The sequence below is a fragment of the Zootoca vivipara genome, chromosome 3 (assembly GCF_963506605.1).
Source record: "Zootoca vivipara chromosome 3, rZooViv1.1, whole genome shotgun sequence".
Taxonomy (NCBI): Eukaryota; Metazoa; Chordata; class Lepidosauria; order Squamata; family Lacertidae; genus Zootoca; species Zootoca vivipara.
The window spans coordinates 17,496,611-17,509,918 of NC_083278.1; the positions used below are offsets into that span (position 1 = coordinate 17,496,611).

At 44.3% G+C, this 13,308-nt stretch overlaps 1 protein-coding gene across 1 annotated transcript; it reads left to right on the forward strand.

Annotated features, from left to right (window-relative positions):
• On the forward strand, positions 1-10,914 carry LOC118082460 (b(0,+)-type amino acid transporter 1). Its single transcript, XM_035109992.2, has 6 exons — positions 1-988; positions 4,397-4,530; positions 6,854-6,983; positions 8,695-8,819; positions 9,683-9,770; positions 10,081-10,914. Exons 1-6 carry the CDS (start codon positions 245-247, stop codon positions 10,312-10,314), a joined length of 1,455 nt encoding a protein of 484 aa, XP_034965883.1. The 5' UTR covers positions 1-244; the 3' UTR covers positions 10,315-10,914.
• The last annotated feature ends 2,394 nt before the right edge of the window (positions 10,915-13,308 follow it).

A 13,308-nucleotide genomic window follows, 5' to 3' on the forward strand; every position in this document is an offset into this window, starting at 1 on the left:
AAAACAAACACTCTTGCCTCCTCCTGCCTCCTTGTAATTCTCAGCAATTCTTAAAACAAGCCAATACGAGGAAATACTTCAAGGAACTCAATTGCCAGAGTCGCACATGGCAAGACACCTCTTTCTTTTTTTCTTTTTTTTGCTGGCTGCATATAATCATTAACTTAGAAGGGAAAGCTCTCTTTTTATTATTTCACTGCTGTCACATCCTGATTCTCAAGAAGCAAATCCTATTAGTTTCATCATGGGAAAGGGAAGACCAAGCCGACCAGGGTCAGCCAGCGCTCAGCCGAGCACAGCAACTGAGATGTTGAAACTGAAGCGAGAGATTGGGCTGGCCAGCGCAGTGTCATTAATTGCTGGCACCATGATTGGTTCAGGGATTTTCATGTCCCCGGAGTGGGTGCTGCGTAACATAGGCAGCCTGGCCGGCAGCCTCATCATTTGGGCGTCCTGTGGCTTATTGTCCACTTGTGGGGCCCTGTCCTATGCTGAACTGGGAACTTTAATTAAAGAGTCGGGAGGCGAATATATCTACATCCTGCGGACCTTTGGCTCCCTCCCCGCTTTTCTCTTTGCCTTTACCTCTGTCATTGTCGTGAGACCCGCCGGCGTGACGGCCATCTCCCTGAGCTTTGCTGAATACACTGTGGCCGCCTTTCATCCTGGGTGCCCTTCACCCCAGGTAGCGGTCAAATGCACAGCTGTGGCCTGTATCCTGCTTTTAACTCTCATCAACTGCCTCAGCGTCAGGCTGGCCACCTCTGTCATGAACGTATTCACAGTGGCCAAACTGTTGGCGTTGCTGGTCATTGTGGTGGGAGGCGTGGTGCTGCTCATTCAGGGGGAAACGCACCGTTTCCAGAATGCCTTTCAAAACACAAGGTTGGAAGCCGGGGTTATCGGGATTGCGTTCTATCAAGGGCTTTGGTCTTTCGATGGATGGAACAACTTGAATTATGTGACTGAGGAGATTAAGAAGCCGGAGGTGAGTGGAGAATAGATGGTGATAATGATGAGAGAGAGATGATAGAGATAGAACACTGAATTGTTTATGTTTTATATTGTGTACGTATATGTATGTATTTGTACTTAGATTGGCAGATTTCACATGAGTTGCCATATAGCCCATGTGTCTTGAGTTTTGCTTGCATTCTGAACATGCCAGTCAATAGCTGGTTGGCCTATTTGTGGGCCTGGCTTCATTTTTAAAAAAACAAAACAGCAAGTAACTAGCCCTTATGAAGCCAGATCAAGGAGCAGGCATGTCCCATTGCATCTCCAACTTAACTAGAACTAAAATAAAAAAAATCCTTCAGTAGCACCTTAAAGACCAACTAAGTTTTTATTTTGGTATGAGCTTTCGTGTGCATGCACACTTCGTCAGACCAACACGGCTACCTACCTGTAACTTAACTAGAACTAGAAACCCTTTACTATCTAAGCGTGTATTTCCTGTAATAAATGTAGCCTTATTTTTTATATCAAGAGATTCGGTGTGATTGCTTTAGAGTTAAATAGGGTCAGCATAGACAAAGGACTGAGACGCTTTAGGAAGTTTGGAGGTTCCTCTCTCTGTCTCCTCTTTCCCCATGCAAACCAATACAATCTGAGTTACATCCCAACACTTCCAACAATGAGAGAGAGAAAGAGAGCCATTAAAAAAAATTCTCTATAATATTGAAGACATGGGGGAGGAATGGTGCTTCATTTTTCCAAAACAGGATTCAGACACAGACCAGAAGCAAAATGAACAGCCTTCAGACTGAATCAGGCTGCTTCCAGAGGGCCAAATTGGGATCTGGACTACGGAAGGTGCACAGTTCTAGAATATATACTGATCGCTGTGAAATTGTGAATATATAAGAGCCATGCATACCTAGGCTAGAAAAGCATCATAGGCAGTGGGTTTCTACACATACACGTGGCAAAATGCTCACCAGTAATCTTGCATAATGTTGTACTCTGGCATACTGTATTTGAAATTTCACTGACACCCAATGTGGCTGTAGAAATAAAGTGTGAAATTACTTTTGCTAAAACTCTTTTATCCATTCAATTCAGTTGGAATTCTCACTTACCTAGATGGATTCTCTGAGTCATAGATTACTGTACTTGCTTTTCAGACAAGTGTGGTAGCATTTGATTCAATTATGTTACCTTGATGGCTTTAATTTGTAAATGTATCACTTGCATATCTCTGTTCTGGGCACATTCTCATAAGTGGTTATTTGTGGGTTGTATTATTTGACTGGCACAGCAGACTTCCGCTTTTGCCAGGCAACTTTCCACTCCCCTCTTTTTCTCTACAGCTCCATGTACGCGCAAAAATCAGCTCCAGAGGGTTGGGGGAGATGAGCAAATATTGGAGTCATGTAGGGAGAGGACAGTGAAGCCATCATTTTCAAACATTGCAAATTGTTGATTTTCAGCCCTGGGCTGATAACTTTGCTCCCTTGTTATCTTGTTTTTGCTCTTTAGAGGGATGCGATGGGAGCCTCCTTAAATGAAAACAATGGTTGGCAAAAGGAGGAGGTTCCTAAAATTTTGCATTTATGACATGAGATCGCAGCACTCAGTCGCAAGGCATACAAATATCATAACAAAATTTTTGAGTTCACAGAACATGAATCTATGAATTGCAGCTTTCCAAGTGGTTTACAGTAGCAGGGGCCAACAATCCAAGGTCTCAGCTGGGATTTGAAGTTCAAACTTGTAAATTGCAGCTTACAGCTCCGATACGTGTGCAAGCTGAACATTGATACCTTTTACCACTTATAGCTTAAATAGTAAGCAAAGTCTAAGGTTATAGAATGCCTTTTAGTCAATCAGTGTCAGCTTTCACTATTCATTTCCTAAAGATGTGCAGATTATACCATCAGCCAAGTAAGTGACGATGCAGATGCATTTGCTCTAAAGGAGAGAGTGGAGGAGTGAGGAAAAAACAGATGATCCATTCAGGAAAACAGATACTAGTCCTACGAATCCAAAATTGGGCAATACAACAAAAATGTCCCAAAATAGTGGGCAAGCTTTTGAATTATCCTGAGCTCTTAACTAGGTTAGATTTTAAGCCAAGTTGGTGTATCTGCGTGGTACATTTAAACCAGTATGACACTACTTTGAACAGTTGTGCTTTCCCCAGATAATCATGGGAACTGTGGCTTGATAAGGGTGCTGAGAGTTGCTGGGAGATCCCTATTCCCTTCACAGAACTACACATGGGCATACCCAGGATCAAAACTAGGGTGGGGGCATGCAAATGAAGTGCCGCAGAGCATTGTGGGGCAGCACTTTCTGTGCTGTGCTCGCTGTGACTTGAAGGAGTGGGGGCTGAAGTTAGCCCAGGTCCAGGTCCAGGTTTCCCTCGACAGAGGCAGCTTCGCTGCCGCTGCTGCCGTTTCGCTTCAGCCGAGCAAGCCGAGGTGGAGCACAGCTGACAGCGTCCCTGCCTGTCGTGCTGTGTTCTCCCTTTTTTGCTTCTGGGGGGGGCAGCTGCCCCCCCTGCCCCGCGCTGTGTATGCCCATGGACCTACAGTTCCCAAAATTGACTGCTAGAAGCCCTACATAAATGTAAGTGTGCCTAGGCATGTCTGCTCAAAAGTAAGTCCAACTGAATGCATTAAGACTTACTCCCCGGTAAGTGTACATAGGACTGCAGCCTTAATTATGCAGTCTGCCTATCTCTCTATAACATTACAAAAATATGACCTCCAACTAGTGAAAATGAGCAGTGTAGAAAGGACTGAACTGTTGGAAGCTTTCTAGGATCATCACTAGTTTGTATATGCTTCTTAGTTTCCTGGATCCCGCAATCTCCTGGCTTGTATCAAATGCCTACCATCAGAGGTAGGCAACCTAAGGCCTGGGGGCTAGATGCGGCCCAATCACCTTCTCAATCTGGCCCACCGACGGTCTGGGAATCAGCATGTTTTTACATGAGTAGAATGTGTGCTTTTATTTAAAATGCATCTCTGGGTTATTTCTGGGGCCTGCCTGGTGTTTTTACATGAGTAGAATGTGTGCTTTTATTTAAAATGCATCTCTGGGTTATTTGTGGGGCATAGGAATTCTTCATTTTTTTTCTTTCAAAATATAGTCCAGCTCACCACATGGTCTGAGGGACGGTGGACCGGCCCACGGCTGAAAAGTTTGCTGACCCCTGACCTACCATGCTCAGAGTGGACCCATTTAAATTAATGAACACAACTTACTGATGCTCACTAATTTCAATGGGTTTACTTTGAGTTTAAAACTTGTTGGATACAGCTCTTTGCTTGGGGGCCTTTGGAGGAAACGATTCCGTGTCTGTCTCTCTCTGTGTGTGTTCAGTAAAAATGTACAAATCTAGAGGTGCATATCAGACCTAGTTTGCTTTTCTTTACTCTTTCTCCAGGTGAACCTTCCAAGGGCCATGATGATTGCTATTCCTCTAGTTACCTGCTTCTATTTGCTGGTAAATGTGAGCTATTTTGCAGCCATGACTCCTGCCGAACTTCTGTCTTCAGGTGCTGTGGCCATTACGTGGGGGTGAGTGATGCTCCAGAGCTCTGAAGACTTACCTACATATTCACCCAAAGCAACCCAATGTTATTCGTTCTGCAGTTCTTGCAAATCTACGTTCAGCTGCAGGCTGGATGAAAGTGGCTTTTCTGTTACCGTTGCACATCACCCCACATTGCTGCAACTGATAAGGAAATTGTATTTTTCCCGAGTGTGTCAAGTATCTACTCTCTAGTATAGAATCCTGGAAGAAATGCAGAAATGGGTGCAGGAGCTTCCAAGCAGATGAGATGCTGTTGCCTGCCAAGAGGGGGAGCAGCAAGGTGGTGGGGATGTCGGCATGGTGCGAACACGCCAGCAGGAGCCCCCGATTGTCTCTGCCATTGTGTTTGCAATGCATCAACTTCTCCTCCACTTTATGCTTCTCCCTCAGGGTAAGTGACCCACTTGCTAGGAACCTAGCCTAAGGCTCTGCCCCACCTGACAAGCTGCAGCGGATGCTGCAATTTCGAGAAGAGGAGGAAGGGAAAGCCAAAAGCACACTGCCTATGGGGATCTTGTCAATGGAATACTATACTCCACTTGTCTCAGGAATACCATAATCCACCGTGTCAGCCCTCCAGCTTAGAAAAACTGGGATGTGGAACTGAGGAACGTAGAATTGTGAGAACAGATTGTGAAAGCCAAACTGAAATAAGACACAGTGATGCCTGGTTATGGGTTGTATCCAATGAAGTCATCCCTTTACTGCATGGACTTCCACCTGTTAAATAGAACTCCCTCTCCTTGTTCTCCCCCATTTCCCTCTGCTTCTCCAGAGGATGGGGGGGGCACAGAACAGATTTTTTTTGGGGGGTGTCACAATACTTAGGGGTGAGAGGGAGAGGAAGTCCTGTTGCACAGGCAGAAGTCCTTGTGCTAACAGGATGACTTGGTTGGATACAACCAATAGTTAAGGCTATTTCAGGCTTTCAAGTTTCCCTGAACTCTCAGTCAAAATAAAATAAGTTTGCACAACCAAGTCACATCAGTTATTACATGCCTGTGTTAATATGCATGTGTATATGCAACACACACACACACACACACACACACACACACACACACACACACACACACCTTTAGCTGCTGCTGTCTGGAAAAAAGCAACAAAGCATCCTATGACACCCTGAAGATTATTTTTGTGTGTGTGTTTCGAGCTTTCCTAGGGATGATCTCTGCTACACAAAGTGGGCAGTGAAGGTGTTGGGTTTTTACACAAGCCTGGGGTCTGAGTGTGCACGAGACGATATTGTTCTGCAAAGACAAAAGAAGTGAAATAGTCAATTGCAAAGCATCAACCTGCCTATATATAGTGATCATCTCAGAAACGTTCAAGCCTTTAAAAGCTGGTGTTCAGTCTGCGCATTATAAACACTTGCCCCACATAATGCTTATGATGCATCTTTTTATAGAGTTTATGTTAATACCCATTCACGTGATAAATATAGACTGAGACAAGTGACAAAGCTCATTTCACTGTGTCAAGACAACTTTTCCATGCACTGCATTCCCTATTACTCCTGATTAACAAGTTATTTGTTACCGTTTTCATCTGTTACAGTTCTCTGAACCCCCCTTAAAGTCCTACGCCCTCTCCTGTCATTCCAGGGAGAAGGCAACAAGGGGATGGAAGAACTAAATGGTGCATTAAACAGAACTGTGTATCTCCTAGAGCAGATTAGGGTGACCACTTACACATTATCAAAAAGAGAGGAAACTCGTCACCCAAAGAGAAAACAAGAGAGAACACAATATTTGCACATAATTTGTCTATGCTAATTCATAAGCATAGATGAAAAATCATAACTATAATTTCAGTAGAATGAAATACATCTAACTTCATCAAGGAAGACAGTTCAGGTGAGCTATGTGCCTTTGAAGGCTGCTGTCTTGGTGCTGCTAATGACAGACAACCTCCAAGGCTTCTGTCTTCCTCCGTAAGGTTCTTAATTGGAGCTGGACCAGACAGCTCTCCAAACAGAAGACTCATTATTTATGAATTTTGCACTATTATGTGCATTTTCATTCTCATCTTACCCTGATATATGCATTTTGTATGCATTATTCGTTTGCAAAATTGCGTTGTGAAATGCAGAGATGTGCAAATCTTGAAGGCTAGCTGTGTTTTTATTTACCGATTGTTCCAGGAAGTGCAAACTAGGGAGCTTCACATTAAAATTGCCTCCACTCCTACTGGCTTGCCTTTCCAGTAATACCTCCTGCCGCATTAGTTGAGTGTGTGGTTTAACGAAACAAGTTTCCCTTCTTAGCCATCTTGTCACAATCATTTCTCCATCCCCCTCTTTAGGAACAAGGTCCTCGGTAGCTGGGTCTGGCTGATGTCGTTGTCCGTTGCACTGTCTTCATTTGGATCAGCGAACGGAACATTCTTCAGCGGAGGCCGCATGTGTTATATTGCGGCAAGAGAAGGCCATATGGTAAGAGCTGTGAACCTACTGATATTCCTGTGTGTGTGTGTGTGTGTGTGTGTGAAACAATGGTTTAGTCTCTTACATCCATTGCAATGCAAGCCAAGCGAAACCCATCTCTTACTATTACATGTATGTTTGACTCTTCTGTGTAATGTTCTGGTCTGATGCCAAACCCCACAGAGAAGGCAGGTCAGGCACAGAAGCACCCTGGAGAGCTCAGAGTGAACAGACGGGAGCCCTTTTAAGCTTCTGCCTCCAGACAACTCTCCCAGGCTTTGCCCTCTTGTGACCAACTTTATATTCTTAAAGGGGCAACCATCTGGCCTAAAGATGGGCACTCCTCCTCCATTCTCTAGCCTCCTGTGCGGTGTACTTTCTGTTTTGCGGGACTGGTGAGATTCTGTGGAAGTTATTATGGTCCATAGGCTCAGGCAAAGGTGCCTGTATGGGTCCAGGCTCTGCCCTGCAAATATAGGAGGTTCTTCTGATGGTTCATAGTTGTCAGCCTCGGGCTCAGGCAGCCTCAAAGCCCTGCACCTGGTCTTACTATTTAGCTGGAGCCTCTGCAGCCTCTGACTCCTAGTCTTGATAGTCGCTGGATTCTGGGTCATGACAATATTCTGTGGACTTATGTGGCTGCCTACCAATCAGCTAGGATGCGGGTGGCACTGTGGGTTAAACCACAGAGCCTAGGGCTTGCCAATCAGAAGGTCGGCGGTTCAAATCCCTGTGAGGGGGTGAGCTCCTGTTGCTTGGTCCCAGCTCCTGCCAACCTAGCAGTTCGAAAGCACATCAAAGTGCAAGTAGATAAATAGGTACCACTACAGCAGGAAGGTAAACAGCCTTTCCGTGCACTGCTTTGGTTCGCCAGAAATGGCTTAGTCATGCTGGCCACATGACCTGGAAGCTGTACACCAGCTCCCTCGGCCAATAACACGAGATGAGTGCCGCAACCCCAAAGTCGGTCACAACTGGACCTAATGGTCAGGGGTCCCTTTACCTTTACCAATCAGCTAGGGCAGCAGTTGCAATTCTTTTTTTGCGGGGAAGGAACCTATATAAAAGGCTAAAAATACGAGACATTTATGAGGTGAGGAATTCTATACTCTGATTTTCCTTCCCTTTTTATGTGATTGCTCACATCTTTTCTCTTTTGTAAGAGAATTATCACTGTGGTAGACAACCTGTGCCAATAGTCAAGTAGTATAGTAGTAGTAGTAATTAACCCCCCCCATCTGACTGACTGCACCAGCCGCTCTAGGCAATTTCCAACAAATATAAAAGCATAATAAAATATAACATTGTGGTTCTCTTGTGCACACATATGACATCCCCTGGTGCCTTGATGTGGTTTATCCTCTGATCTGACTAGATGGTCTTTGGAATCTCTTCCAACTCTATGATTCTATTATTCAATGGGCTTCCATTCAAGTTAAGTTTCTGGAGAACCAGGATTTTTTAGATTAGACCTGACTTCAAGTTTGCAGGCTGTTGGGTAAAACAGTGACATGCGAAATGAAACAAATGTATTGCAACAGAAATCATCTGGTGGGGATTTCTGTTTATTTCTCAAAGTTCAACAGCCATGTTTATTGCTCTTTTCCTAATCAGTCTTGTGTTTGATCTTTGGAGAAAGCTCCACCGAAGTGAAGGAGGAAAAAAAAAAAAAGACGTTTCTAGCCTGTTGATGATTGTGTACTTTGTGCCTTCATTTCAGCCAGACATTCTATCTATGGCTCACATAAGATACCTTACACCTTCTCCTGCTCTCATATTCACCTCTGCTGTGTCGATAATTATGGTTATAGCCGGAAGCTTCAGTCAGATTGTGAACCTTTTCAGGTATGTATGTTTAGCAGTCTCATTACTCCATGGGTTTCTCAGTATCATATTACACTGGGACCTTGACTTGCGAGCTATTCAACATCTGACGTTTTTGAGTTACGAGCGAAAAAAGTGGCCGCGCGCTTAAGATTTTTCTGCCATCCGAACAGAAAACCCGTTTGCGGCTAGATGCAGTTTCCTCGACTTACGAGTTTTTAGATGTGGTTTCCTCGACTTACAATTTTTTCCGTTTTCAGTGCATTCCTGTGGGAAACCGCGTTTCCTACGGGAAACTCGACTTACGAAGTTTTCGACCTACGAGTGTGCATTCGGAACGGAGTAAATTCGTACGTCGAGATCCCACTGTAATTCTATTTTTGCTTCCACAGTCTTCCCTCCCCACCCCCTTGTTTTAAAAGCGATGAAAGAGTGGATAGCAACTTTTTATCCATTCATTAATTTCATTAAGCATGCCAATGCAATATAACCATAAAAGCAACAGCAGTAAAAAGAGGAAGAAAAGTAAAAGTAAAAACAATTTCAATCTCCTCTGAAAAGCCTTGTGGGAAAAGGACAGTCTTCAAAAGGTAGCAAAAAGGATAACAGAGACAGGGCCTGTCAGAAATATAAGGTGAGCATATTCCAAAGATCCAGTTCCTACAGAGAGCAATGATTGTAGATCACTCTCACCCATTCAAGCTGTGTGCAGGAGAGAAGGAAATAAAAGTGTAAGTGTGTGTGTGTGTGTGTGTGGTTTGTTTTTTTTACTGTACTACAGCCCCACTTGACTCTGACTGTTGGCCATACTGGCTGGGGCTAAACTGCATTGGAGCCCTACAATTCCAGAAAGACTAAATGCTACCAACATTATTTCTGCACAGTTTTACAGCTTGGCTTTTTTATGGGACAACTGTCGCTGGTCTCCTGTACTTAAAGATTAAGAAACCAGAATTGCCAAGATCTTACAAGGTGAGCCTTTAAAAAGAAGACGACTTAAACTAGGCATCCCCAAACTGAGGCCCCCCCAGATGTTTTGGCCTGCAACTCCCATGATCCCTAGCTAACAGTGGTCAGGGATGATGGGAATTGTAGTCCAAAACATCTGGAGGGCCGAAGTTTGGCGATGCCTGAAAACACACCACTTTCTTGATTAAAGAGAGAAATGGCCCTCCAAATTTTGTTGGACTACAACCTGCAATTAAAAAAAAAAGTTACCTGGGGGGGTGTCCTTCTAAAAGATATGTCTATAATATTTTTTATTAAAATTCTTTTCATACAGGTACCAATCATCATACCAGTAGTTTTTCTGATGGCGTCTATATACCTTGTGTTGGCACCCATCATTGATCAGCCCCAAATGGAGTTCCTTTACGTCATCCTATTCATTTCCAGCGGGATCATCTTTTATTTCCTCCTGATTCACTACAAGTACCACCCCACCTTCTTAAGAAAATTTACTATGCATTTTCAGCTGTTTCTGGAGGTTGCCCCAACTGAAAAGAATGTGGACTGATTCAATAGTCACATGCCTGCTTTGAGAGACTCATGGCAAAGTCTGTATATCTGGTCTGAACTGTCAGTCCGAACATTTGGGATCAAGTCACCATAAGCCAGGCAGGTCCAAAGTCCGGCCCGCTGGTTGATTTAATCTGACAGTTTATTTCTTGCTCAACAACTTTGGTGTCAAATCCTAGAAAAAGCTCAACAACTGCAATCCTAAAAAAAAGAGGACAACAACTTTGGTCGCCCCTCACGCATGTTCACTTCATCAAATCTGGCCCTCTTTAAAAAAGTTTGGACTCCCCTGCCATAAATCACCACCGTTTCCAAAGCTGGAGAGCAATTATTTAAGTGACCTGGATGTTTCTGAAGCAAACTTTTTAAATTATGGTGTGTGTGTGTTTCTGAGTGTGCGCATGCACACACACACACACACACACACACACACACACTTTCCCCTATCCACTATAGCCACTGATATTTAATACAGTTAAAAGCACATAGAAATCAAGGAAAAGTTTTGTATTTAATGGATTGATAGTTTTCTGCTGGGGAAGATGCAGATCTTACCATAGAAACGTACCGTTTGTAAATAATAAAAAAAGAAACTTTCTAAGCATAAGCCGGCTGTTCTTGAATCTGTAAACTTGAATTGATGAGGTTGACCTCCATAGAGGGTGTTTGTAACAGCTCCTGTTTCACACTTTTGTACAGATTTTGGCCTAACTCCTGCCACTACCTACACACATGCATGTGTCACCCTGAAAAGCTTCTTCATGTGAGTTTTCCTCTCCAAACTGGCATGACATGAGTGCTTGTGGGTAGCTTAGGCGTATGCCAAGGCTACGGTGGCAACATTTCTGCACTTTGCTAAACATATGGTCCCAGGAGTACAGTCGGGAGGCGCATTAGCTACAGCAGAGAAGGTAGGCAGATGTGTAGGAGGGTGAAGTTGCAGAGTGTTGGGAAATGTCCTGGGAACTTCAAAACATCAGAAATGACATCAGCAAATGAGGGCTGAGGAGCAAGCCAAGGAGAGGTAAGCTGGTGGCGGAGGAGAAGAACAAAGGCATAAGATTAATTGTGTAGCAGTGCATGGGCATAGGCAGGGGGGGCAATTGCCCCCCCAGAAACAAAAGGCTGAGGGGTGCAGCATGGCGGCCCCAGTCTTACGCACCCTGCGCAACTCTGCAGCTTCGCGCTGGGAGCGGGAGTCTGGGGCCGCCTCCTTGGAAGAGCTGGCAGGCGCAGGCCACGTAGCCCTGCCCACATTCCCACTCTGGCCACTCCCCTCCCGTGCCTTGGCCCCACCCCTTGTCCCCCCCTAATTTTGATCCTGGGTACGCCCCTGTAGCAGTGTTTGGGGTTTTGCAAAGGCATGGAGGAACACATTGGGACAAAGCTGGAGAGATGCCAGGATGGTTACAGTCAAATAAAAATGAAAAATGAATTTGGAAGAGCAACTGATGTAGCCAAGTCCTCTGTGAGGAGACCATAACGTGATTTGAAGTCACTGATATATTCCTTTCGAAACAAATAATAATAATAATAATAATAATAATAATAATAATAATAAAATTCCTTCCAGTAGCACCTTAGAGACCAACTAAGTTTGTCATTGGCGTGAGCTTTCGTGTGCATGCACACTTCTTCAGATACCTTCAGATACCATCTGAAGAAGTGTGCATGCACACGAAAGCTCATACCTATGACAAACTTAGTTGGTCTCTAAGGTGCTACTGGAAAGGATTTTTTTATTTTTTGTTTTGACTATGTCAGACCAACACGGCTACCTACCTGTAACTCAAGAATCTTGGCTCCCTTTATGGGGGAAACAGAGGCTGGTTGCATAGATTCTCGGCTGTGACCGTGTTATAACCCCGTGGCTGATATTTTAAAACGCACTGCTGGGAAGCTTTTTGACCAGACCTACTAATCCTTGTCTTTGAAGTCAGAAGTCATGTGCTGAAAGGACTGCTGGAACAGTGAAAAGTACAGAATTGATGTACTGAATTGATGAAAGCATTGTTTCTGCATGACAGTGTTCAATTGCCTGGAGAAATATTACTGTATATGTTTTCCTATTATACCTAGGGTGTTTTTTAAATAAATAAATAAATTAATAAATAAATAAAACCCCTAAACACATTATACATATACATATACATATACCGGTACATATACATATACAAGCACTGGATAAGAGATTCCTGTTGTCTGGCCAGTATAGGATGTTGAGGGAAGAGCTTCATTCTCAGAGATCTGAGGTCCCTGACTTTCCGTACCACCAGTAGCACTGAGTTTGGAATAGGGGAAATTCCAGGACCCCCTCCAAGTGCCCCTATTTCCCAGGGACAGTCCCAGATTTACAGAAGCTGTCTCAGTTTCTGATTTGATCTCGGAATATTCTGCTTTCCCTTAGGACCTCCCTATTTTTTAAATGTTCCCCAAGACTGTCATGGAGCACTACCAGCACAGAATGCAGATGCTGATGAGAAAGTCTACTTACATCTCCATCCACTTTCTCTCTCACTCGCTGAATGATCAAACCAAAGGAGATGGCTATGCCTCTAGAGCCCTAGCGACCAAGGAGCCAGCAGAGGGAGGTGTCACAATGAAGGGCGTGTCACGAGGAGCATTATCAGCACAGAATGCAGATGCTGATGAGAAAGTCTACTTACATCTCCATCCACTTTCTCTCTCACTCGCTGAATGATCAAACCAAAGGAGATCTCTAAGCCTCTAGAGCCCTAGCGACCAAGGAGCCAGCAGAGGGAGGTGTCACAATGAAGGGTGTGTCACAAGGACCTCCGCAACCTAGCAACCACCAGCACTCAACTGACACTACTCTCAACTGACACTACTCTCAACTACACTACAGTGGTCCCTCGCTTCAGGTTACAGACGCTTCAGGTTACAGACCCCGCTAACCCAGAAATAGTACCTCGGGTTAAGAACTTTGCTTCAGAAAGAGCACAGATATCGTGCGACGGCGGCAGCGGGAGGC

Coding starts and splice junctions, on each gene's coding strand:
- LOC118082460 (XM_035109992.2), top strand. CDS start 245: ATGGGAAAGGGAAGACCAAGCCGACCAGGGTCAGCCAGCGCTCAGCCG. Junction 8,820..9,682: donor CAGATTGTGAACCTTTTCAG/GTATGTATGTTT, acceptor ATTTCTGCACAG/TTTTACAGCTTGGCTTTTTT. Junction 9,771..10,080: donor AATTGCCAAGATCTTACAAG/GTGAGCCTTTAA, acceptor CTTTTCATACAG/GTACCAATCATCATACCAGT.